This window comes from Pezoporus flaviventris, unplaced genomic scaffold, assembly GCF_033815535.1.
Source record: "Pezoporus flaviventris isolate CSIRO_AGI_PZ_B2104156 unplaced genomic scaffold, CSIRO_AGI_Pfla_v1 ptg000031l, whole genome shotgun sequence".
Taxonomy (NCBI): Eukaryota; Metazoa; Chordata; class Aves; order Psittaciformes; family Psittacidae; genus Pezoporus; species Pezoporus flaviventris.
This window is the reverse complement of record NW_026892579.1, coordinates 9,132,282-9,160,218: the sequence shown is the minus strand read 5'-3', so window position 1 is coordinate 9,160,218 and position 27,937 is coordinate 9,132,282. Positions and strand designations below refer to the sequence as shown.

Genomic DNA, 27,937 nt, shown 5'->3' with positions numbered 1-27,937 from the left:
GAATTCCAAAAGCAGGCAGTGATGAAAGGGCGTCTTTTCAGTGCCTTGGGGAGAAGGGAAACTGTCTACACTGTCACTTACTAGAATTGCCCTGAAACCTAGAGTACATGTCTCTTATTTCAAAGCTAATCTACCCTCTTTGAAATCTTTCTTTACAGGAGGCACACAGTACGACCATGACCATGTTGTTGTCAATACAGTCAATGAAGAAAAGTTAACTCAGTGTTGGGAACCTCTGGTTGTATAAACTCAAACAAGCAAAGATGACATTTGAATTGGCTGCTGTTCCAGACGCTAGAATTGGCACTGCCATCTCTGAAGGATGTGGGATCAACAAGAGGTTTTTCTTCCCAATTTTAAAAAGAACAAGCAACAGAATGGTTTCACCTCTCTATCTAAGATTATTATCCGTAGAAAACCTGGAGTATTTCTCAACCCTTTTATTATTTTTTTTTTTTCCAGTCAACAGGAGAGAGAGAATGGTGGTATGCCTTGGGCTAGAGTGGAAGAACTAAAGGTGGGGGAAACTCCCTGGAGTGAAAGTTATGTCAGTGAGTAGTTAATCCAGAATAGTCAATAAGCATAACTTTAAATTATTTTTCAAGAGGGCTTTTGTTTTTAACTGAGAGAAGGGCTAAAAAATAATTAAAGCTTATTTTATAAAGGGCAGGAGTGCAGTGTGTATATGGGTATAGCAACTTGGACCTATGGGCCTGTAGTATAGCGAAATATTCACTACTGGAAATTAATATATTTGTTTGACTGGAACAAACATTTACTGGAAGTTTGAAGACTGCTAGGGGACAGCACATCTAAAGAATTTTTAACATGTGGCTTCACATATAGTTAGAATGCTAATATAGTAAGTCCTAAATTACAAAAAAACTGTAGATTTTCTCATGTAGAGATGATATAAATTAGTAGATGTTTGTTAGAAAAAGAAAGGGCTGGCTAAAGGATGCATCGGAATGTGAAGAACTTGCCCGTTTTCTAGGCTGCCTAACTTTTTGAGTTACAGGTATTTTACTTCTTTGCTAAGTCAGATTTTTACCTTTTAAAACAGTTCCAATAAGTATAATCTCCCTGAACTCCAAAATCATATTGAAAACAAGAATTCTTAGGGAAAGTACCACTAAAGGTGACTGTAACAGCACCTAAGCACTGTAGTTGCCCAGTTTTTCAGCCACTGCCTGCTGGGCTTACTGTAGAGAAAGCTGGACTCCCCAGTATTTCTGGTAATGTTGGATAACAACATCCATGGTGGGCTGCTGGCTCCCAGCTGCTGCTGAGCAGATGTGTCAGACTGCTCTAGTAAGTGGTATAGCCAAGCCTGGATACATGCCCAGTCACAACGGCTGTGCCTGTTCAGAGTAAGCATTACTGGTTTGGTAAAGAGCTTGTGACAAGACTTATGACTTCAGAAGGTTCTTCTGTTGCCCTGCTCTTAATCTGGTTTTCTTTGTTTTCCTTAATAATGTTGGCAAAAAGGTAAAATACAAAGTCTTGTACTATGCTGCTGTGTTTTTGTTCTAGCTTAGACCAGTGTTATTACAAGCTGCTCCCAGGAGCATCCAGGCCTTTGTCTTGCATTGTTAGTCTGTTTAAAATCAACATTTTTATTACTATTGTATTGCCTCAAAGGATACTGGTGCTTTTATTGTTACCACTCTAGAGGAAGTGCCTTACTAATTTTCCTCCTTTTGTACAGATGTACTGAAGTTTTGTTGCTCTGAAATGTGCTGCTTTTAGTTCTTCATAGAAAATGTGTTGTTATTGGTTACAAACAGTGGTACTTTGTCATATTGATGTGCTCTTGCTATATATAATATAGCATTTTACAAATAAATTTAGTTAGGTAACTTTTAATTGAAATTATTTTTAAAGGTAGAAAGCTGATATTTTATGGTTAGTTTTGCTTCTGTCTTATATCCTTCTTTGTCCATAATTCATCTGTGACCCCAAATGAGGAGTGAACACATGGTGTGGAATGGCTGCAGGCTCTGAGGAATAGATGCTTCTCTTGTAAAAGCGTGTGTTCAATGCATTTGTACATGGAACCACAGTTCTCATGGCTGTTGCTGCTTTCCCCTGGTGGAAGCACTGTATGACATGTTTTTTCCACCACCATAGCTGCACCACAGTGTATGTGCAGCTCTAATTAAGAGGTTACCACTTTCCTTTGATCTGCCTGCATAATTGCAGGGCAAGTCACTCTGTAGCCAGTCTCTGCAAAATGGTAAGTTTAAAAACAGAGCAGCAGACGCATACACCCTCAAGCACTTCACCCCAGCAGCAGTGACAGGGGCCATGGCAGAAACAGGCTCTCCTGATTACTGACAAAATCATGTCTAGCCTACCTGCATAAACACTGTAGTCAGCTGACTCTGTGCCAGAAGATAGGCAATTAGAACAATTATCAGTTAGTTGCAGATGGATTTTGTTCCATGCTTCTACTCAGATTAGTTTTGCCATGAGAAATTTGCCATATCAAGATTAAAGTGCCAGGCTTGAGGTCGCAGTGTGACCAGTTACTACAGGGAAAGGTTCTGAGAATGAGCTAGACTGAGTAATAATATGTATTAATAAAGGTGAACAGAACTAGGAAAGGCCAGGGGAAAAAGGACAGCACAAGTTTCATTTGGACAGTTACATACAAATATGCCTTACAATTCTGGGACTTAGCTAAAACATCTGGAAAATAAAAGCTCCATGATCTACCAACAAAAAATGCTGCTGGCTGTTCCTCTTATTCCAAGAGGGAGGGGTGTTCTGCAAAAGTCACAACTACATTAGCATGGCTTACATGTAAAAATACGTATGGGACATTAACAGTTACCAAAGGCAGAGCATGAAGGAATCAGAGAGGCTTTTCTAAAAGATTTTTCTTTTTTTTTCTTTTCTTTTTTTTTTTTTTTTAATTATGCAACCCGTGTGAGCTTTTAAAGAAGAAACAGCTGCTGTGTACCAATACATGTTCAAGGGCAATAATTTACCAGGAGAGGACTGACTGCAGGAAGAATATTTTATTTTTTACTAATTACATTGATCACTGTTTTTCCACGTGCATGTCCTCCTTCCAATTTCTGAAAGGCCTTTGGAACTTCAGAAAAAGAGAAGACTTCATCAATAACTGGCTGAATCTATAGAATAAAGAAAAAATATCATTACATTAGCAATAATGTATCACCTTCCCATTTTAAAACTAAATGAAGAAAGGGGGAAGTTACTTTATAATGTTTAGGGCAGAAGTTGCTAAATGATGTAGTCACTGGCTTCTACCTTTTTTTTGGGGTCCTTCTGCATGCACAAGGCTTTCTGCTGCTCTTTTCCCAAGATTTGAAACATCTCTACTTGCACAATCTGGAGCCCTCAACTGGTACTCTTAACTATAGGGTCACCAGTCAAGGCTCTAAGCCCCTTTAAAAGCTGACAGTGTGGTGCAACTGTTGTCCACTATGATAAACTGAGGAAAAGATCTTTTTTCTTGTATGTCTCCACTGGTTTTCTTGTTAAACCCACAATTTTTTAAAAGGTCAGCTGTTTCAAAGATACCTATGAATCTAGTGCCTGTCTGCATCAGTACATGCCTCAATACCCGTAAAGGACTTGAAATGAAATACGTGAAATACAAAAAATATCCCACAAACATTTGTTGCTGAATCATTTAGATATACACTTGAAAACCCAGCCACTGTGTATTCCAGCAGGCATACATCATTAAGCCCAGCCTGCATCAACTGCTATTCTGGCATTAATTTTGTAGAGTAGCCTTCTGGATTGCTTTACACTCATTTCTAATAATGAAGGTGAAACTAACCTATTCCTTGTCTCAGATATTAACTCATGAGCCCAAAACCCTACACTTTCTTTAGACATCATAAGGTACTGACAGAAGCAGAAGAAATATCAGCTGCTTCTGAAAAATACTTTGTCACTGCTCATCCAAGGGAAGAAGCTTTTTCTAGTCTCTCAGTCCAGTTCTGAGTCAGCCTTCCAAAGGCTAAAATAAGATCTGTGTACAAAAGTACCTCCTCCCAAAAATCCTACCTCTCCTGAAGTTAGTCACTTACCTTGGACTCCCCTAACACTAGCCCTATGCATGTTTTTGCACTGATGAACTGATCCTAATCCTCTTATCAGAGGAAAACAGTAATAGTAGATGATTCTACAGCTATCTCTTGCAGTGATGAAGATCTGAAGCAACAAAGATCCAAACAGCCCATTTGCTATAACAGAAAAAGATCTTTGCTAACTTGAGTCAGTGAAAAAGGTATCTTCATGCTTTTTCCTTGCAGCTACTAGCATACATGCTGTCTTGTTGAGTACTCTAAAACTGATAACTGCCCTCTCCTGGTAAGGCATGTGTCTCACTAAATACAAAAAAGAATACAACAGCAATAAAGACACAAACAATTTGTCAGCATGAGAACAGGGCCATTTTTCAAAAGGCTTGCTTACTTTTACCAGAAGACAAGGGGTATGTATTCAGACATGCTGTTTAGAAGGCAGATGTACAGCACTACCAAGGAAAGGTTTTCATATGTACTTTTTCATATGCACTTTTTCCAAGCAGCAGCACTAGCCACCTTGCACCCTCCCCAACATCACAACAAATGCATTGTCCATACTCATGTAGATCCTTTTCTCAACTATTCATACACAGTGCCTTTAAGTCCATTCATTGCACTAAAATAAATACTGGGTTTGCTTATATGATAACAGTAATCCAAGACATCAATAATCTACCCTATTACATTGCAGTATGGCCTAATCTTACTAGATTTTCTTCTTTATTTTCTCAAGGCAAGGTTAGCAGTAATGTGAAGCTTTTTAGGCGAGAAATGTAGGAATGAGTGAACCCCCCTAGAGTCAGAATTAGCAGCCAAATCACTATGAGAGCAGCTGTGCAAATACATTCACTAAGTGCCTCAAATCTGTCATGCTGCATGATACAAGGCTGGGTCCTTTTTTCCCTTTGTTCTGCCAGGACAATGGCTGTAGACAAACCTCAAGCAAAGGTAATAATAACACAGCAAAGAACGCACAAAGATAGTAACACTTTCTGCTGCTCAACTGGGGATGAAATGTGGGGCATGAATGATCAAAACAAAATCATGTTTGGTCAGCATCCAGCACAAAACAAAAATGTCATCTCGGGTATCCACAAGGTCAGGGACATGGACCTAGAGCAGCAAAATCACTGAGACAATGGCTTTGGGTATACTGAGCACGCAAGTAAACTGCAGCTGATGTGACTATCAGCAAGAGGAACGTACTGCTGATCAGTAGACTTTGGTGGAAGAGCAACCCTTGCTTTCAAAGCAGGAGTTTGGCAAAAAAACCCTACAATTCAGTAACCAGTAACCTTGTTGAGCCAAGCACAAGTGCAGCACTTGTACAAGTACTTAATGGCAATTACACACAAAGCTGTGCTTCAGTTAAGAAATAAACTATACAGACACTCACCTGCTGGACTATGCACACAAATGACCCTCACAGGGCAGGAGGCCAGGAAGAGGGGAAAAGTACTTGGGGAAGAAAGCATTGTAGCAGCACAAGGGATGTGAATACAGAGAATTACAGGGAAAGAGGCAGGAGTTAATTTCAGACATGCAGCAAGTGAGAAAAAATTAACAAGACACTTCAGTGTTCTGGCACCTGCACTCATTTATTGTAGGCTGTAGCTTGTAACCCTGACAGAACAGGGTATGTTATGTCCTCAGCCTATTAGGTAAAGTTCAAACCATCACATTTGAAAAGCGGTGACACAGGGGTTCAGAGGAACCCTAAACTCAACCTCACAGTGGAAAACACCATGTGTATCGCACTCACTCAAAGCCCATCTGCTACACTGATGTAACTTCTAGCTCCATTTCAACGCTGGCTTTAGGCAGTGCTATAGAGACATGAATACTAAATTGATGATCCTGACAATCTAGAGCATTAAACATTTTATCTGGCTGGCTGGTCAGTCCCATTGTCTGAATAGCCCTGAAAGGGCTGACCGTGTTGCAGCACAGTGATTCACTCAGCCTTTACCATAATCCACTGACTAAGATAAAATTTCTTCCTGTGAACAGACAAATAAGTAGGGGAACGTCTGCTGTTGCTGAATGTGTGATAACAAATGGAGATTAACTGGATAATAAAAACACTGCCTATTTACAGCCACGCATCAGTTCCTTGCCAGAGGACACCTATTTGTTCAGAGAAAAGGGATTAAACTAAAGTCTGTGAGAGAAAGGATTACACACAGCCACATTGAAATGCTTATCTGAAAACAGATTGGGCCTGAAAGGTACTTTCTTCCTCTTCATTCTCTCCGATGCAGGGCACAGTATAGAAATGAATCTCAGGTCTCCTGAAATAAACTCATGTGTTTGGAAAAAAAAAAAAAGAGTAATTGCTGATGCTGATTAAGGCTATCCTACACACAGCACAGAAGTGGCATCCCGCTCAACACAGCTCTGAATGCAGCAGGCAGTGAACAGGCACAGGCAGGAGTTGACTGGTCAGCAGAAACACACTCCTCCTAACGGCAAATTCAAGCCCACCCTTTCAGGGCCCCACTTCTGTGGTAGCAAGGATAGTTTGAATTTTTCAGGAGGGACAAGGTATGAAACATAAAGGGAATGAAGACGACTTTGATCAGCCTATTATAGCGCAAGCTGTTGCAGTGAGTGTGAAGCTGCTTCCTGCCGCTGGAGGGAGAGCTACAGCCTTGAAATCTCGGCAGAGAGACGAACCGAGCCCCAGAGGCCCTCAGAACAAGGCTAGTTGAGACCAGACCAAAAGTCCCCTCACTCCAAGGGCAATGACAGTGCATTGGCTCTCCCCCAGGTTTGTAAAGGACGGCCCTGTCAAAACATCAGGGCAGCCTTGCTTTGCAGAGCACCTCTCTCATTGCTGCTGCCTCCCAGCACACACAGCCTCCTCATGTCTTGGTTAAGTCGTATACTTGTGCACACACATTGGAAAACATATTCATGTATTTACAGAACACAAGCTGTGATGTGCTCCACCAGACATCAAAATCCTCTTGAGGCTTGCCCTAATGGAAAGACCCACTTGCCATTTTAACTAGCTGAGTTAAAAGGATAAAGGCTGTCTTCCTCCAGAAATTGCCACCTTGCCCAAATGTGGTAAAGGAACACAAAAGCACAGCTTGATACTCTCCTATGGCCTTCAGTAAGTCTCCCTTCAATGTCAACAAGAGACTTGAACAGAAATCATTACAGAGAACAGTCCCTGTCCTGTAACTAAGCATTTAGTTACCTGTTCAGTACTTCACTGTCATCTCATGGAGAAAACGCTGGTTTGGGACACTGCTGTTTCTAACATTTCTTCTCTTCAACTGAGCATCTCTTCCTCAACTGTACTCAAGTTCCATGTTCTCTGGGTCTTAATTCCACCCCTTTTTTCATTCTTCCTTCACCTTAAATCTATGCTGAGCTTCATACTGCTTGTCAGTATTAGGTTCTAGGGCCAAACCTCACTGAAGACAAAGATTAGAAATTGTCACCTTCTGGAACAGCTAGCTCTGGTCATGTGCTGTGGGTAGCTTTTCAGCTATACAGTACTATGGTTTTTATTAGATTATATTTCAGAAAATATGTACTTTCATCCAAGAGCACATTAAAGGATAACAGGTACATGATATCTCTGTCCCAAATGCCTAACAGAAGTAAAAATGAGCCAATGATCCAGTCTCACACACCTGTGAGAAGAATGGTGTTGCAGTGGTTCAGACACAGGAACAGAAACACAGTCCTGGCGTCTACTCCCACAGTCATCTTACCAATAACTGTATTGACTTTTTCAAACCAAGGTACCTTCTTTCATATCCAGCCTCTACCAGCAGCCCACAGGGACTCACGAGTATCATCAACAATTATTAAACTACTAGAAGATGAATCCCAGTTAAGCAGACTATCAGGGTATGGTTCTGAACGTAGAAAAGGCTTTAAAAAAAATCTAGTTCATTGGCTCTGGCAGAACAGCTTCTACAGAACATAATCAAGAACAGTAAGAAACTGGAACAAGCCCAGAATTGTAGTGTGTGCCAGCCTAGCCCAAGCTTAAATCAGTAGAAATGAGGAAGATCCTGTGTTTAGTTACCTACTGAACCATGCTGAAGAAGTATTAACTAAAGGAAAGACCAACTCTCACTTCTGGAATCCCCTAGCACTCAAATTCATGGTAGTTGTCCTGATACTTATGCTGGTAACTAAAGCCATCTGGGGCAATGCTATCATATAACAACAACAAATTTTAGTACAGTTACGTGTTTATATATATATATATATATATATATATGAGAGTATACATCTTTATATATGAAAGCATATGTTATTATATATATTACATATACTATATACTATGTGTTATACAGTGTATTAGAAGAATAGTCCTGCATGATCTGCATCTCATCTCAGCAAATTAAACTCACAACAGACAAAACCTCACATTTCACCACTATCCTGGATGTAATTCCCTCCTACATCAGGGGACTAGAGCTCAAAACACTGGGTCTGACCTTCTATAGAATATGCAATTACATGAGGCTAAAGCAACACATTTGATTAAATATCTGGTATATGGTGTTTTTTTTTTGTCCAGACTTCATTGTGGTTTATGTGAATTTACATATCCTAACCCTAGATCCCCACAGAATGCAAACTTTCCATTAGTCTTTTTCACAGACATTTTATGATGTAATCACACAGCACCCTCATGAAGAACATGAGCAAGCTCTCATGTCCTGAAGGAACAGGAACAGATGTGGTTTAATGAAAATCACAGTGGGGTTTCCTTGGTGGTCATGACAAAATGCAGAGAAGAGAAGGGACTTTTGGAAGAGAAAGAACTGAACAGCTTTTTTGCAACCTCTCCTTGATCAACATCTCTGGGGACCAGCCAACCAACCTGGCAAGCAGAAGCCACAAGAAGCAACAAGAAAACACAAAACCAGAAAGAAAAAGAAAAAAAAGAGAAAGAGAAAAAGGAAGAGAAAGAAAAAAGAAAAAAAAAAGAAAAAGGGAAAGGGAGAGGAAGAGGAGAAAAAGAAAAAGAGAAAAAGAGAAAAGGAAAAGGAAAAAGAAAAAAAGAAAAAGAAAAAAGAGAGAAGAAGAAAAAATGCAAGCTTTGCAATTTAGCAGAGACAGTTGTCAGAATAAATGTGAGTGACTGAAGAGGAGAGCTGTGGAGAAGGACCGATCTCTAGTCAACGCAGACATTTAATTACAGACCTGCGATGCTAGCGCCCTTTCTTAGACGGGGAGAGTGAAGGAGGCATTACCCAAGGTAATGTCAAAGTGGGTGGTTGTATCCATGTTACGTATTTCCTCAACAGTAAAGACTAGCAATACAAAACAATTCCACAGGGCATCTCAGAGCAAATTACCAAAGATGGATAAAGGGCATTAGCCCTCAATAGTAGACAGAAATATTATGGTAGCAAAAGATTATGTGATTTGTACAGCACTGCACAGGAAGACAGCAGCAGGGCCAGAGAGCAGTCAGCATCCGGTCCTCCAAACCACAACAGCAGGTGCGAAGTCAAAAGCATCTAATGTCTTCAGCAAAATGTATAATCAATACTAGACACAAATTACATTAATATAAGCATGCAATAGTTTTTCTTATGTATGCCTGTGCTGTAACATTGATCTAGAAAGCAAACAACACAGAGTATGACCTATTCATGTCATAATCAGAAACTCTACTTGTTCTTTAGTCTTCCTTCTGCAAAATCAGCTTTCACCCATCAGCCCATTCAATATAACTCTGAAGGAAAGAGCATTAAGCCACCAGAAATACTGAAAACACACACACACACACACACACACACACCCCTCTGCACTGCATTTAAATGACACTGAATGTAAATGGAAATTTCAAATTTCTGTTAGGGCTCCACATTAACCCACATCCATCCTGGTCCAGCAGGAACATACAACATACTCAGTTGTTCCTCTTACAACACTAAGGAGGTTTTTGAGCCTGCTTTCCTGCATCAGGCTTTATAAAAGGCAAAGTAAGTGCTCAAACTTTGTAGAGGCTTTCTACAAACTTACGCAGTTACACACATTTGGTGTATTTTCACCAAGTACTAAACCACACGACCTCAGAGAGAAGGAAAAAGTTAAGTAAGCAGCAAAACCAAAGGCTGCCAATGTTAAATTCACAACACTGACCACAAATACATAGAACTAATTCCTAGCAAGCCTTTTAGTGACAGTGCTGGCAGGAGAGACCAGCGATGATACTTCAGCAAATGGTGTGCCAGCAGATCTGCGTCCTGAACTAAAGGCTTGATTGATTCCAGCCGTCTTTAGATGAGAACCTTTTAATTCACCAGGAACATTCTGCCATGGAAAGAGATCCCCAGCTTCTGACATGTGCTTTGTCAATTCATTTGGTGAGGCCCACGTTAAGCCAGTCCTTACTGGCTCATAATTAACTGGCAGAGTTCATTCCACAACAGGGACTTCCCAGGAGCTTAAAAAGTAGCCAGTTCTCTAAAATCTGACAAGGAAATATGTGATTTTCTCCGTGCCTACTGTTGCAGCAGCCTCCCAGCCCCTCAGTCTCACAATAGCCTCTTTGCAAGACATCTAGCTGCAAGGCAGAGAAAACAGCTCATAAACTGAAAATGGTTTTACAATCCCCAGAATTGAGCTGATGTGCAGGTAAATTACAAAAGGAGAATTACTCTCCTTCCTTGCACTACCAGCTCATCAAATCCTCTCCTTCTCCTCACCGTTAAAAAAGGCTGTTAAAAGAACTTCTCCTCGTACCTGACATTTTGCAAATCTCTATTTCTTGCTGCAAAGCTCATCTGCAAAAACCAAATCTTTAAACAAAATGCCCTTTTTGCTTATTATTTATCCACTGAAAGACTGAGAATCCCTTTGCTTTCACAAAGGAAGATGATGAACTCATCAGAACTAAAAATCTGTATTGGTGAAAAAGGACTAAAAGAAAGAACAGTCAAATCAGTATTATCTGTAACAGCTTCGGGGATATGCTCTTCAAAGCTTCACTTACTGTAACATCACCTCTTTAAACCACCATCTCATTTTAATTTCCTTCATTTAAATCCCCCCTCACAATTTATACTTCCCTGAAAAAAAGCCTCTCATTTTCAGGAGTTCTGCAATTGCTCTCCTCTTCACACAATCTCAAAATTTAGATGTCTGTAGCAGAAAAGACGATTCACTGAAATTTAAAAGTAACTACAGCTGTATTACTCAAAACTGTATTCAATCAAAACAAAGATGTTCAACTACATGAACTCACTTTACTGGCTTCCCCAAGTCATCTTGCTACACTTTATTGCTTTGTGGTTTTTTTTTAATTCTCATTTTTTCCTCATTTATTCCCACTTACTTTCACTTAGTTACAGCAAATGATGATATGATTCCTCCAGTAATTCCCTCCTGCCTTTCTTCCAAGCACCTACTCTTCTGAATGGATGATCTGTCCATTTCAGAAACACTTGTTTCTAGACAATAAAGGTTACGGTCTTATTAACATCTATCTAAATGGAACACATCTGGGTCTTACAAAATACAATAGCACAGGTGTTTGCAACATTTTACAAAATAGAGTAAAAGGCTGCTAGAATAATGATTATGCAGATAAACAGTCTGGCACTATGACCTCTTTTTGCATGGAGAATAAAAGACTAAGCAAACATCTCTGTCCTCACTATCATCTTACAACAAAAAGTACATTAGGACATTCATACATGTATGGCGTACATTTTAGATGGCATTACAATTCACCTGTCCAGATCATCAGGCAGAGAACAGGGATTAAGCCCTATCTCTATTGCATAAACAGGTGTTTCCCAAGAGGCTTTCATGGGTATATTCTGCATTTGTTTTGCATACAAGGTAGGAGCACAAAATAAGGCAGGAACACAAAACAAGTTGTGACTGGTTAAAAATCAGGACAAACGGTAAGAACAAAGACAAGGGCATTTCTATTTCTTAGACAATTTTAATTCAGTAGTGTGATTGTATGCAATCACACAGTGAGTAGCATCCTCTAGGATCTTTATTGATCATGGGATAATGCCTACAGCACTGGACATACCACAGGGTGGTGCAAAGCTGTAGCCAGGGACAAACTCCGCCATAGCTTATTTACTGCTGCAGCCTCTATTTATGAGTAGTTAACTTTTTAGGAAACACAGGCTTTCCACTGGTTGTGTCAGCAGCACACTGCTCATGACAGGGAAACAGGAGTGGCTGAATTCACAAGGTTTTTATTCTGATCACCAGCACTGAGGTAGCAAATAGAAGCAATCAGGCCTTAAGTACAATAGCAATTCATTTACTCATCTCAACACTCTGGAACATAATGCATAGCAGAAAAGGAGATCAACGCTCATTGACGGATCTAGATTTTACTAATATGCACAGATTTTGAGCACAAGATGGTCTGACAATTCATGTACCGGAATTACCAAATCATGGCAGATTCTGTTCCTTCTTCTGCTTAGGTACCACATAAAAAGATTAACAACAATTGCCCATATTCTCTACTCACAGAATTTTGGCAACATGAGGACACTGCCAGGACCTGCACCACACAGTCCAATAAACAGGCAATCAACTGCTCACTCTCACACACATTTGGTAACAATAAACCTGAAATAATCAGAAAAACAGTAGCCCACCTGCCATTTCATACCTTTCCCACAAGTCCACTAAAAGATGCCCCAAAATCTTACAAATGCTCATGATACTCCAAGTCACTGTGCTGAATTAGCACAAACATTATACTCTGAAGCACTGAAATAATGAAACACAAAATTCTTGTCACCACTCTGCCAATGCAGATTGTCTAAGACCTCCAATAACCTGAATATTCTAGTTCTACGCACATTATGAGCCAGACTGCCAATCACCTAGGCTAAGCAATTTTGTGTATGCAGACATACACAGTCATGTTCATTCTGACTAAGTGAACCAAATGAGGCCTCTTAAAACATACCATTTTCAACACCAGAGTTCATTCTAAATGACTGGGAAAAAATAAACAATCATTGGGCACTTTTTCCTCACAACTTAGTAAGCTTTGTGTTTTTAAAAACAGATATGGTGGAGAGGGAGAAAGCAGAAGAGTTTTAAGGATTATGAACTCCTAAATTCCATGCAAATTCAGAAGTTAGAAACTGCAGCAAGTAAATTCTTAACTAGTTTCTTCACTGTGACTGTAATTATGAACTACAGTATTTTTCAGACAAAGCAGCACAAATACTCAAATAACCATTACAAACGTACCTTTCCAGAATCAACTAGTTCTGCAATTTCATCCAAACTTGGGCCACTTGCCATAAAAAATGCCCACCGATAATGGACTCCTTTTAAGAGATGCTGCAAGAAGGATCACAAACATATTAAAAAATTATGAGAGAAAACTGAAATGGGAACTGAAACAAACAACAGGAGATCCAGAGAAGTAACTCAAGGAAAAGACATGGAAATTATATGCTAGCATCTGAAAAAAATAACACCTAAGCATGTGGATTAAATGTACAGACAGGGATGTTGGATTACCACAACAGGATCAGGGTGAATTTTGTGTTCAATTGCACAGGTCAGCTAGCTGAGAAAAACAACAACCATGTCTCTGCAGCTAGTAAAAACATTGTTTGTTATGTAAGAGAGAAATGGTGCTATATATTTATACGCTTTCACAAAGAGGGTGAAAGAAACCCAGCAATGTGACATTCAGAACCTTACACCTCAGTGTCAGTAATTAAACTTTCCTCCATCACATCTGCCAAAGTCATCACCATCCAGTGACATATGGCAGCTCACATGAAAAGTATTTTGGGAAGACCTCACAACCACAAGTCAAGAGCAACTCCTCTGAGTAAGTCGTTACAGGAACAAGAGATACCAGCCATCATCTGCCAGAGAGATGATTTTTAATACATGGCATACAATGCTCCCCACCACAGAAACATACACACTGAGAAACATTACATTATCTATGATTTCTTTCCAGCCTTCTCATTTTGTTTTTGAGCCTGCCTTTGAAAGTACTTGTGCAGGACTTAGAATCTCATTCAACCATGGCACCACAGGAATACCATAGCAACTGCTTGAAATGCATTCATTTCGAGAGCAAGTACACATGTTGAGAGAAGAAAGAAAACTTCTAAGAAGCTTCACTGATCTGGCCACTGGCAGAATGTTTTAAGATCCACTTATGAAAAACAGAAAAAAAAAAAAAAAATCAGTATCACCATCCAGACACATGAACATGAAAGAGATGAAAGACTTTCTAGCCACTCTCAACCACTTTTAATACTCTCTGGTGCTGGAATAGGATGAAGAGAACCAGTCATGGAAAAATGTTTTGAGAGAAAGCCTGAACTGCCTAAAGCAAGTAGCAAAATTACCCACAGTACAATGAGGCAGGGATTTGCTCTGTTTACTATGAAACACTAGCTGTCAGCAGGACTCACTAGTGAGGCCATATGGAAAAGGCCACAGTAAAATAGCACAATAAGGAATCAAAACTTCAAAGCACCCCAAACTACCACATACATCAATCACTACCACCCCAACACATCTTTTTTTTTTCAGTTCAAGAAAGAAGGAAAGAATAGAAACGCATCTGAAGTCTACTTAATGATATATGAGGAAAATACGACAGATGCCTCCAGAAGAACCACATGACTAGCATCCACGCCACAAAGGAAGCCACTAGAGTACTACATAAGATTAAATATATAATATACCTTTACAGTTTTGGAACCAACAGTGAATCCAGTTTGTAACATGCCATCAGCCACTCCAAGTCTGTCCATATTGATCAGGAAAGGTGTTACTAAGGTAACGTATGTTGCTCCTGACCATTTCTTCAGGAGATCTAGAGCCCACTTCTCAGTGGATCCACCAACGCTATCTAGGATGAAATCAAATCTGCAGACATGTAAAGAACAGGTTTAAAATCATAATATGGGAAAAATAACTTCATCATAATTAAGCTAATTCATATCAGAAATTTGCTATAGTTTACATTTTAATGTGTCAGCGCAATGAAATAATCTGCTTGCAAGACAGTGGCAAGAAAGTCCCCCGACTTCAGTTAAATCCCAGCTTTATTTACTGTACAATGCAAATCATATTTATAGGTTATTGCCCATTCACTGCATAGCAGACACAAGCTACTCAGAGAACTTAAACCTCACTTAAACTCCAAAATGCAGACTCTTACACGCACAACTACATTCTCTACTTGCTTAAAGCTTAGAGCTCTATCTCCTCCCTCCCGCTGAGACTACTACAGCAGTCCTGAGGTCTGGTCCTAGCATTGAACACTATGGTATGTGAATGTAAAACTAGCCTGGACTCATGCCCTGACTAGGAACATCTCCTGTACATGCTGTTCTCAAGGGAAAGTCAATTCCAGTGGTCAAAGTTACATAAACAAATTACTAACCCCTACCTCCTCACATCTTTTCTGTGACACAATCCTCAGCTTCATTTCCAAAAGTCTTTCTTGACCTCCTGATTAATTTTGGGGACATTTTACCTCTGCTCGTAGCTCTTTTCTCCCCATCTACCTATCTGACGTAGAACCTAACAATGCAATGAGTATAAAACCTTCCCCCCATGGAATGGGTATATGCAGCCTGTGGCAACAAGCCACAGTTTCAGCCTTCCTTCTCACTTCCCCAGCCATGTGAGCCTGTAAAGGCTGAATAGGCCAACAAGGAGCTATGTACCTATACTATTAGATGCACAGCTCATTCTCATTTTCATCTGTAAATTTCCAGCAATCTCCAAACTGCAAAAGATATTTACACATACATCTAAGGAACTTACAAGTAAAAGCAAAAAACAAATTATTCAAATTAAATAGAAAAGTTCTTATCTTTGGGAAGACAGTTTACCTGCCTGTCTTCCAAGGATGTAATTTCATGTTAAAGTTTAGCCAACCTAACTGTTAGCTGTCAAGAGCAATTAAAATAATGAGAACTAATGCTCCAGGAAAAACTAGCTCATTACGGGGTCTGAAGAGTCAGGACAACTGAAAAGGGAAGTAGAAACATCCCTCTCAGTATACCTGACTGATAAGCTTAACCATATCATAAAACTGCTGTTGATACCTCCTAAAAGGGTCATCTGCTAGAATGGGTGTTCAGTATTTAAGATGTTAAACTGCACAAAGGCAAATTTAGCACTGCTTGCAAACTGTGTAGCTGCAGGTCCTGCCCATACTCAGAGAGACAGTGCCCCCACAGTGGACCTCAATCCTGCTGACAATCAGCTAAAGGGCACATGCCTTCTTAGCAGTTACCAGTAAGATTCTTTCATAGATCGAACAACTTCTACTTCCCCCCCCCCCCCAAGTTAACTCAATATAGCTAAAAAGAGCAGCGTAAATACCGTATTTAAATACAAGTCACAGTATGCAAAGTTTAAACAAATGGAAAGACTACAAAAGCAAAAAATACTTCAGTTCCAGAGAAAACCCCCAAACTACTTTAAACATAACTGCTGTGACAAGATAAGTGTGATTGTTTATCAGAGCCAGCTGTATCCAATGTTACAGAAGAGAAATTACTCCCAGCTGAGTTGCACAGTGGTTAAAGACCCTCAGGCAAGTCACTTAACTGCTTAATGACACAGTTCTTCCCCCTAGAAGAGGGAAAGTTACTATTTACTAACCTCACACAGGATTTCTGAGACTTACTTTCATTTATTCATTTCACTTATTCTTTATAAATGCTCCAAGATCCTGACAAAACTGTTCACAGTCATTGAACAGAGGCATGTGAAAGTGAGCTTGCCTCCACAAGCCCAATTAACTGTCTTAGTCTTACAATGAAATCTGTGCTTGGGATACTCACTTGGCAAACTGCATTCAAAAAGCGGTGGGATGAATTTGCTTTACAAAGTAATGCTTTAGAAATTGGGAAAAAAAAATAACAAACCCTCAGCAACCAAAACAAAAAAAAAAACCAGTGAAGAACAACAAAAAAAGAGGGAGTTCTGACAGACTGGAGTCAAGCAATCAAAAGGCAGCTCTAACCGCCAACTCCTTCATCTCAGTATTAAGCAACACAAACACGTACAAGGGTAACGTTTTAAGCTGCTCTTCCAGATTTCCAGATTTGTAATCAATCACATCATCTGCTCCGAGTTTTTTCACCAGCGTGCTGGCATCATGAGAACAAACTGCTGTCACATGAGCACCCCAGGCCTTCACTAGCTGAAAACAAGCATATAAAAAAAAAAAAGAAGTCCAAAGTTTAAAATTTAGTGAAACATTGAGAACAACTTAAAAAAGTCATTATATAATAAATGATCACCTTTAGTAGGGGGACTGTGTTCCAACACAGCATAATTTGTCACACATCCCACAGACAAACAGTGGTAAGAATTTATCAGTATTTAAGGAAGTTTTGGGGAGGGAGAAGTTGGTGTGGAGGAAGGAGTGTGGTTTTTAATGCCACTTAGAGATATCGGGTCGCAGGATAAGTAAGGCTTCAAATACCAGTTTGCCATCTGAATCTGACAGCTAAATACACACCAAGAAGTACTGTCCAAGTTACCAATCTACAAAACTGTCACCAGATCAACCACTAAATATTTGTAAATATTTTAAATTATTTTATGTTCCTACCTATTCATTATTTAATACATCTACCTCACTGTAAATAACTTAAATATTAATAATGAGAAAAAGAAGGAAGTCATCTGATTTACCACAGGGATGATATCAGATTATTTTGTACTCCAAAGGCTACAGGAAAATAAAGGATTTTTCTAGTTCTGTAACCTCGTTCTCCACTCGCAGTAATGGTTTCTACATTTACTCTGGATTAATGAACATAGTTTACTCAGAATTAATCAGGTAGAAATTGCAACTAGTCAGTGGCTGGTAGGCCTTTCATACTGATCTAATTTAACCACCTTATTTATCATGAATCAGGCATAGCATACCACTAAATATTCTCATGTAAGCCTCTTGAAAAACACTATGTTTATGGCCTAGTAACATGGAACACAGTGAAATCATCACCAAATTTCAGTGTTTTTTTCATATTCTCAAGAGAAAGATGTTTCAGCATGATACAACACCGATTAGAAACAAAACCCCCAAATTAAAGAACAGCATGAAAAGAGGATGTTCCACAATTCATGTATCAATAAAAGAGCATATTGACTCTCTGAAGTGTAGAGCTACCAGAATGAAGACAGACAGAAGGGCAGCAGGACAAAGACAGTGAGGGAAGGTTCATCTAAGCCACTGTGCTTTACATACACTGCACATAAAAGCCTGGTGCCTCTCATATCATTTGAGCATCTGAAACAGTCATGGTAGATGATACATTCTCAATCAATTTTTCTACTTGCATCCCAAGTTCTTTTCATATTATGGAGCAGAGCTGACTGAAAGATAATGAAAACAGGCCACCTATTTCAGGTTACACCAATTAAGAGATTTCCTGCACCCAAACTGTGAAATGCAATCTTTCACGACCTACTCCAATACACAACGACACTCACACCTCCTTTCTTTGAAAGTCCCTGCTCCCTATTCTAACCCAATACAATGTAACATGGAAAGCAAATAAATCTGAAAATATTTCACTTCTGGAAATATCAATCAGACCAATCAGATCGATCAGACAGATCGACTGCACTGGCTTGCAATTTCACTATTCCTTTCCTCAGTTGCCTTCTGTTCAGTTTTTTTTGTTAATATTGAATAGTTTGAAGATGCACCCTGGGCATGCTGGTTTATATTACCTGTACAGCAAATGTACCAACTCCTCCTGAAGCTCCTAATATTAATACTCTGTAAGAGAAAATTAAAATATATTAAATAGTTTTTTAAATAAACTCTATTGTATCAATGTATTCTAATGCTTCTTACACATCTCTGACATCAAACTGTTTTAAGCAGAAGACTGTATTTGTTATTCAGTGTTACTTAGTGGTTAACTCTTCCGATGGTGAATAATGTGACTTAACATTATTCACTACCTGTTTCATGTGCCAAGAGCATTGTCTCAGCACAGCCAATGAGACTTCCTCAGATGTACCTTCCACTAAATCCAGGCAGTAGAGCTGTCAGGCAGTAATATTTATCACCCAAAACCCCTGTCCTTGTCCTTACTTTCCCAAACAGAATTGCTTAGTTCAGGACAAAATCAGTTAAGAGTCTTTCATTCTCCCAGACTCCACTGTTGTATCTCCTAAAGTAAAAAAAAAAACAACAACAAAACAACAACAACAAAAAAAAAAAGTAAAAAAAAAAATATATGATTGATCGACATTTTATAAAAATTGGCATTATCTAAAGAAAAAGTAGTTTAGTATTACATTGTAGGGAGATTGGGAACTTCAGATTATAGAGAACATAGTTTTCCATATAGCATACTATTTATCTAAAACCCCCCAAAATACAATGAAGTAGCCTTGCCATAAACAAATCTAAGTTCTATTAAATTATCTGCCTTTTTCTTCAGTAAAAAAGACAGTAGAATTTTTCTAGTGAAAACTGGCACACAATGAGGATTAGGCATGTATTTCCAAATTATTAGCAAGTGGGAGTTCATTAACTGAACACACTACCCTGAATTTCATGAAAATGAATGCAAGCTCAGTTGTGTGAGAACCTTACTGCTGGCAGCCTAATTTCAGAAATTATGTTCAGAAATTAATGTTCAGAAATTTCATCCAGAAATTTTAATTAAATAATTAAGCTTCACAAAGTGTAAGAAAGACTTGGTGCCGAAGCTAGAAACAGTGCTTGGACTCTGGACTCATTTGCTAATTCTAGGACAAAGGAAGATCCAAGATGAAGATGAAGTCTTGGCATAGGATTAGGGAACATCATGTTTCTCAAGACTTCTGTTTGCCAGAAAAAATTCAGTACCTTTGGAAGCTGGTGATGTTCCTGTCTTAAATCTCACTGTGCTGGATGTTGAAGGAAATTGCTTTTTACAGTGCAAAACTGTCCTATACAATCTGGAGTCTCAGTTTACAAAAATTCTTTGACGTAACCTAAGAGAATTGGCTTTGGTCACAGCATCCATTTTAAAATGCTTCTTTTTTTGTAACTGATCAGATTCCATTCCCTCCTATTTCACTGATCCAAGCTGCAAAATTCAGATAAAGAATATGAAACCACAATGCCTGCAGCTTTTAAATCTGCCAAAATGTACTTATCCTCAGAACCATGCTTCCAACGACAGATGCCTGAAGCAACATTCACATTTAGATTTTATTATACTTGAAAAGGCTCAGGGATGTTACACTCAAGATACTAGGTTAAGCCCATCTTTATCCTCACAAAGGACAGTCACAATAAAATCCTTCCAAAAAAAAAAACAACAAACCCAAAACAAAAAACCAAACTTGTCAAACTGCCTTTCCAATTTTACTCCCTGCTTAAAGCACATTTCTTGCACTACAGATTTTGGAGAAAGATGTCATTTTAAAATGGACATCTGGCTCAAGAATTCAGGGAATGTTTTCAGTTTGGGGGAGCTACTTGGCTTGGATTTTTTTTGTTTGTTTTTTTGTTTGGTTGGTTTTGTTTTGTTTTCCAGTTCAGTAAAAGTCCTTGAGGTTCTTCATAATTTCCAGATGTGGTTTGTTCCTATATTACGTGGGCTATTTCCTACCAAACATTCAAATTATTAAAGCTTTCTCCATACACTGTGACTTCAAGAAACTCTTTGCTTCAGAGACCAACTACATCTGCACAGGATGTCCATGTGCCACAGCTCAACCATTCAGCATTTATATAGCACTGAGGACAGCAAGACACATTGTTTGGCAGAACACAAGGAAGTGGGGAAGCATTTGAAGGTGCAGGACCTGTTAGGATGGTAATAAAGGAACACAGATGGCGGAAAGTGCCAAAGCAGGCACAGTTTTGTTTGTATTGCCTCAGGAAAATACAGCCAGAAGAAAACATACCAGAGAAACTACCTGTTTGTGAGCTCAGGAATAAACTAATATATAAACATGTGTACAAGGAACAAACTAACAAATTATTTGACCTGAGGAGAGGTCCAAGAGAACCTGTTCTCTCAAAAGAACAAAAGAAATGTTCATACTCCAGGCTTTACTCCCTTCTGACAAAGGCACATAATTCAAGCCGGTATTCACCAAGCCCTATACAAGGCTTTAGTAGTTCAAATGGTCAGAGAGTCAGCAGATCTCTCCAGATGAGCATAACATAGGAGCCTAGACCTTCTCCTTGGGCACCACTTGGAATTATGGTATGGTCAGGAACTCGAATCAGAGAGCCAGGACCTGTTTCAGCTGTGTGTGTCCCCGCAAAAGACAGGAGGTGGGGAGTAGGTATACAGATCAAGGACTAACATTTTCTTCAGATTATAAACAACTAGAAATTTTCAGTGACTCAGCTAGACACCAATGTATTATATTGCTTGAATATTTCAATTTTAGATATGTATATAAAACTAAATTTTATTTGATTATGCCAATAAAATCCCCAAGAGATTTATTGCTGTACCAAGAAGCATTTACTCTATCAAGAAGTTTTGCAACCTCACTCACTTTGTACTTCTCAACAGATGAACTGATGAAATAATACAGACTCTGAAAAGAATGTTTTCTCGGGGTATCATTCAAATTTTCACTGAAACAATATAAAGCAGGAGTGTACGCTTAATAACTTACAGCAACAGAATCCAGCGTCTCTGCCCAGCATACTTAAAACACATAAACTAGTAACACTGCATGTATATAAAAACCTTCACTTAATATTAATGTAAATGTTTTCAAGAATTTCCCAAACTGTCAGGTTTGGTTTTATTGTGCTTTTTCTGAATACAGCAAGCAAGATACTTCGCACTGTTGTTGAACAAACATACCACCTTTCTACTGAAACAGGACACTGGCATGTACCGGAAGGTCTCCGGGTATTACCCAGAGAACTTCAAAACAGCGGAGTCGTTCAGAACATTTTGGATAACAAGAACATTCACTTTTAGCTTGTGCAAGAATATTGACATAAATTACAGTGGTCCTGGATAGAAGTTACGGAGAAACAACTAGGGTCATAGTGAAGCAGGAGGCAGCACGAACACTGTGAGCACACTTCAGGTAACTTGTAAAAACAGAATCTGTGAAAGTGTGTGCAGATGCAGCAGATACTCCTGACAGATCAACATGCTGGACTATTAGCAAGTATTTCTGGTTAGCCGACCCTTACACCTTAAAGAGGCAAAGAAAACAATACACACCTATAGAAAAATATTGCTCTAAGATGTCTGAACACTGCAATAAAGTACCAGTGAAGTAGCTTTCATCAAGGAACTGCTCTTTCAAAGTAAGACACACTGTTGTGTGTATACATACACACATACATAGCTATTTACATACACCTACAGGAAACAAAAAGACCAAGGTAAAATCACATACATAGGTAACTTCTTGCCAAATATGTTAAATTATTTCAAGAAATTAAGATGTAAATTCTTGTCTTTTGAAATTATATTGTCTTGAGAGAGTAATACAAAGCTCATGGAATGTACTTTTGCACAGGCCTTTAAATTAATTTTATATATTTTCCTACAATATATTTTTCAGGGAAAAAAGCTACCATCATTTAAGTCATTCTCTGCTGTTTTTACAATTCAAGATGACTAGATGGGAAACATAACTTTTTAAGTACATTAAAATTTTTTTGCTGACAGAGAAATTCAATATTGGGAACATAAAAGTAAATATTAAATGTAACGACACTATATAATGCAGTTTGAATTTCACTTTTAACTGTCTAAACACTTACCTGAAGATTAGAAAGATACTTTAAACAAGGCTAGCCTACCAATATATCTTTAGGTTAATTCTATTTATACGTGAAAGTTAAGATTAAAAAGAAGTCTAAACACTGAAGAATAAAATGGAATGCAACATAACTAGAATTTTGTCACTAGCTGGAAGTTAATTTCAGTGATGTCCTTTCAAACTGCTTTAAATTTTGCAATTTCATTTTCTCAGAGCATTGTTTATCTTCAGAACAGTCATCTGATATTTTCATGATGAAATTTACCGTGACATACAACTACTCAATCTATTACCTTCTAAGGATGCGGGTGAAGAATTTCAGTTAGTGTCCTTTATAATGTATTGCATTACAAGTAAAGACTCAAGATAAGAAGTCAGGCATCTAGACTCCTACTGCCCAGTAATTACTCTATGACCTAAATTTTTGGTGCAACATAGTAATTTCAATGACTTTTTTTTTTTTTCCCCGATTCTGGTATTTTTACTTTTGCCCTTCTTTCCATTCTGAACATTTTGCTATCTGTTTACATAAACATCCAAAGGCCAAACAAATTGCAAATTTCAATTGTCAGGAGAAAAATGGTACCTGCTCCAATCATTCAATGCATTTTTTGTCTTCTGTCCTCCATCTGCTAATATCTGATCAGAGGCTGATAAACAAAGCCCGTTCTTCTGTTTGATTTGCCTGCTTATCTTTCAAGTTTTCCTCTTCTGCATTCCTGACCTCATTAAAAGTTCTGGCCTACAGCTCAAGGGAGACCCAGTCACCTGCTCATTTCTTTCTGAAAAGCTGGAAAACCAGTCTGCTCCAAATGGCCCACACATGCAGGAACAGAGAGAACCACACCTCTGTGGTTGAGAGGGCATTTTGTGACTTGTCAAAGTAACTCAGAGAAGATACTGCATTTGGTAGCCGTCCTAGCAGGCAGAAAGGCAAAGTCCCTATAAATTCCTAGAGATACCACTCTTAAATTCTCTATACATTAGATATGCATTGAACTACCTCTATATAGTCACTATATAGAGGAAAACAGCAGCAAGTGACTAGGTACACTTCAGTTAGGATCCTCATCCAAGTCTCCCTCTAAAAGACATCTCCCTCAGCAGTCGTGTAGATTGAAGCTAACATCTTCAGCCAGCTGGGCTTTGTGAACGTCATGGTGTAACAATCTTCTTCATTGTTGGACATGTCTTCGAAGCAGCTAATCGGTACAAAAATGAACCACAAAGTTTTAGCACCAGAACTATCTGCTCACCTTTTCCCACTGCAATTACTTTGGTTCAGTCCTCCAACCTGGTTAACAGCAGACCACGCTGTGAGACCTACGTATGGTAAGGAGGCAGCTTCTGTATGACTGAGACACTTCGGCTTAAAAGACACCTGGAATAAAATCAATGATATGTAAGTCACACAGCAGATCCTACGCGACAATGAAATATTTAAATAAGCTTTACTGACTTGCAGATTTTGTATTCCACATTTTCAACTATCTTTGTAACTAGCTGGAATCTAAACCAAGCCAAGCACTAAGAAATAAACAGTTACTTAGACACTGATGAAAAAAGTGCCAGTCTTGTTTTGTTGTCTATTAGCCACATTTTTGAACGTTTACCTCATTTCCACTAGCAACCACAAACTCTGACAGTGTGCCCTGTTTCCAGGGAGGAATTGCTGCCCACACCTAAAACCAAACAGAAAACAGCTATCAGGTTTTGTGGACTTCGCACATGATTGTACCTACAGATAAGTTTTCTTCATTGAAGAAATTATTTTTTTTCCCAATTTGCAGAATGTCCTCACTATTGCTTATCAGAAACCAGTTTTAGCTTACTCTACACAAAAATAAAAAAAAAAACATTACAAGACTGATTAAATGAAGGACTGTAGAGGTATGTGAATAAATTTTACCATCCTGTGTATAAGACAATTTTTTCAAACCCCACAACTATTTCCATGCCAGGAAAGCCCATATTGGAGGGGATGGGATAGGGGGTGGAGTAGGCAAGGTGTGCATGTTTATGTGTGTGTAATCAGAAATGGCTATACTAAAACTGGTAAGATGTGAAAGCAACTGCTGATGGTGAAAGCAAACAATATCAGTACTTCTGGGGGGGGCCTCAGACAGTGCTTCTTGGGTTATGCCAGAGCTCCTATCCTAAGTAACTTATGAAAAAAATCACAGAAATTAATCCCTTCCTGCATCCTGTTATAATTCTATCTTCATTCAAAAATGAGGAAGCACCACAAGTGTGCACAAATAAATTCCTCTCTTGCTACCACTGAAATAGACCACAAAAAAACAAACCAAAAAAAACAACAAAACCAGGAAAGAAATTAACTTGCAGAAGCAAGTCTTGGAAAGACCATGTTTTTCAGAGAAAAAAAAAGGTAGGGAAGAAGGCATTTAGGAATTTACTGCTAGATAGGCCTCATTCAGAGTGCAACAACATCAAAAGAACAAAAATCCAAAGAATTTTCTCAACAGGAAAATTAAAGGTGGACATCTCATAGTACATTTTAACTATACAATTTAGGAAAAAATAAAGATCGGTGGTATCACCTCATCTCCAGGTTTGAAATAAGATACAGCCAGTCCACATTCCATAACAACACCTGAGACATCTCTACCAAGTGTCAATGGAAATTCAGTGTCCTCGCTTTTGAGTTTCAGGGGATCCCGCTTCATATTTAATGCGGTTGCACCATAACCACCTGCAACACATGAAATCAACCATGACATACTGTACTGAGTTTTCATTTATTAACTGAACAATTCCAATTAGAAAGCACTGTCAGTACCTGATAAGCCTCATACGTATTTAGCATGGAAAAAATCTGCAACATTTTATACTTTTATAGAATTTACAAATAAAGAGCAAATCTCATTATGCTTATTTGTCCAGGAAATGGCTCTCCATTATAAGAATATTTAGCATGTTATAACACCGTCAGAAATTCTAATAAGTCCACTGGAAATGTTCCATTTTCCAACACCATTGTGTAGCTACAAATCCAAAAGAACTCCAAACTTCCCATTTAACAGAATCATAGAATAGTGAGGGCTGAAAAAGACCTTAAGATCACCTAGCTCCAACCCCCCTGCCATGGGCAGGGACACCTCGCACTAAACCATGTCATCCAAGGCTCTGTCCAACCTGGCCTTGAACACCGCCAGGGATGGAGCATTTACAGCTTCCTTAAGAAACCCATTCCACTGCCTCACCACCCTCACAGTAAAGAACCTCTTCCTTATATCTAACCTACCTAATCTGTCTTTTCAGATAAAGTACTGTAACAAGCAGTACGAACACTATTGTAAAAGATATTATGGCACATCCCCTAAGGTCAGTAACCTGAACTTCCATTCAGTAAGCAACAGCTAAATGCTGCTCTCAGAATTATCCATCGAATAACTCTGCTCAGCCTAAAAAAAGTCTGCATTCCGGCATGTATGCCCTTTCAAGTGTTTGGACAAGTCTGTCTAGGTGCCCTACTATGCTAGGATGTGTTTTAATACTTGAAAGAAACAGACAAAAAAGCACCTCGAAAGCAGAATGAAAACGTAGTTTCTCCCAAATACAGACTCAAAATACCAGTGGTAGCCCAGCAGTTCAGATAGGTCATTCAACAGGAATCCTCAGCACACGTCCCATAACCAAACCCACAACTATACACAAAGATTTTTTAAAATTAGTTTATTAGTGGCCCAAACGCAAATTACAGCTCTGTTGGCAGGCTTCCCACAGGTATCTCTGAATGTGCTAATGAATCTGGTTTGATGTGCAAGATCACTTGCCAATGTGAAATATAAGGTCTTCTGCTACGACGACTTACTTCTTGTGTTTCAAATCTTGAAACTGAGGGAAAAAAATCTGGTTAAATGCATCCAATACAAAGAGTTGGTCAGTGAAAGATACAGATTTCCTGGGCAAAATGACAGCAGCTACCCAGGTACCAACACAGGAAGCAACGGCATGACAACGAATATGGTTTGGATCCCTGGAAGTGTTCCAAGGCCACGCTGGACACTGCTTTCAGCAACGTGGTCTAGTGGAAGGTGTCCCTGCCCTTGGCAAGCAGTTTGGAACTAGATATCTTTTATGTCTTTTCCAACCCAAACCACTCTGTGACTCTGATTTGATCGCATGTGCCAACTTTGTGGCAATTTTGACCTTCAGCTCCTTTCACTTCAAAGAGGCAGGAAAATCCAGCACCCCTCAAGGGGAATGCTGCTCCATGGAAAGGCTAGTCTCTTGGTCAAGAGTACCACCACTCACACAGTGGTAACAGGGGAGAAGGCCAGGAAATATATCCCACCATAGTCTTGCTACTAGCAGAAGGAAGCTGAGCTGCAAGCGTGCAGAAAGCAACAATTAGTCACTCAGGTTAAATGCTTGCCCCTGCAACATACATGCTCCTGTCTTCAGAAAGGCAATGGCTTTTTGTACTGCTCACCCCTAGGAACTTCAAAGGGGTTCATGATAAACAGGCGGTTTCACACAGGAGTCAGGGCAACACCTGCTTTAAGGCACTACCGAGAGAGGTTCCCACCGGGGCAGGCCGGTCACAACATCTGGCCGATTTTGGCCGCCGGGGGACCATATAGAAGCCGCAGATCCAAACGCAACCTCTGCCATCGCGCCAGCCCGGCCAGACCGCCCAGGCTCGGCACTTACTTCTCATGCTAAGGTCGATGGGGTTCAGGCTCGCAGCGTGAACCTTAATGATGACCTCGTTCGGGAAGTGTATGATGGGGAACACCATGTTCCTGGTGAAGCGCAGCACGTCGTTGCGGCCGTACCGGTCTATGACCCAGGAGGGCATGGCAGACCGCGTTCGCGGAGAGGCGCGGAGCCCGCGGAACGGTGGCGGCCGCTGCTGCACGCCCGCCCGCGCCGCCCCGCGCCGAGCCCACCCGCTCGCTGCGCCCCGCGATAACATGGCTGGGGAGCCGGACCGGACAGCGTAGCCAGACCTCCAAGGGATCGGGCTGGGTTGCCGAACTCCCCACTCGCCTCCGCGTTCAACCGGGCCGGCTAGGCGCGGCCTGCCCTCCTTCCTCCTCTCTTCCCGGCGGCACCCGCTGCCAATCGGTAGCCGTCTTCTTGGCTGTCCTGCCAATGGC

At 39.7% G+C, this 27,937-nt stretch overlaps 3 protein-coding genes across 3 annotated transcripts in view; 2 read left to right on the top strand and 1 right to left on the bottom strand.

Annotated features, from left to right (window-relative positions):
- The window catches only part of CRYBG1 (crystallin beta-gamma domain containing 1), a 98,290-nt gene extending 96,387 nt beyond the window's left edge, over positions 1-1,903 (top strand). The window contains exon 23 of the mRNA XM_061460193.1: positions 159-1,903. Within this exon, the coding sequence (XP_061316177.1) occupies positions 159-247 (89 nt within the window). The 3' untranslated portion in view covers positions 248-1,903. The remainder of the gene's footprint in view (positions 1-158) is intronic.
- MTRES1 (mitochondrial transcription rescue factor 1) overlaps positions 1-27,937 on the top strand; it is a 244,769-nt gene that overhangs the window by 86,900 nt on the left and 129,932 nt on the right. The window lies entirely within an intron of this gene.
- On the bottom strand, positions 3,024-27,884 carry RTN4IP1 (reticulon 4 interacting protein 1). The gene is made up of 9 exons (XM_061460173.1): positions 27,489-27,884; positions 25,373-25,524; positions 24,425-24,493; positions 24,068-24,192; positions 18,789-18,837; positions 17,108-17,244; positions 14,765-14,948; positions 13,296-13,388; positions 3,024-3,140 (listed from the first exon to the last, which is right to left on the bottom strand). The coding sequence occupies exons 1-9, from the start codon at positions 27,751-27,753 to the stop codon at positions 3,024-3,026; spliced, it is 1,191 nt and encodes a 396-aa protein (XP_061316157.1). The 5' UTR covers positions 27,754-27,884.

Coding starts and splice junctions, on each gene's coding strand:
- RTN4IP1 (XM_061460173.1), bottom strand. CDS start 27,753: ATGTTATCGCGGGGCGCAGCGAGCGGGTGGGCTCGGCGCGGGGCGGCG. Junction 24,494..25,372: donor ATTTCAAACCTGGAGATGAG/GTGATACCACCG, acceptor GTTTGGTTTTAG/GTGTGGGCAGCAATTCCTCC. Junction 18,838..24,067: donor AGTAATTGCAGTGGGAAAAG/GTGAGCAGATAG, acceptor TTTCTCTTACAG/AGTATTAATATTAGGAGCTT.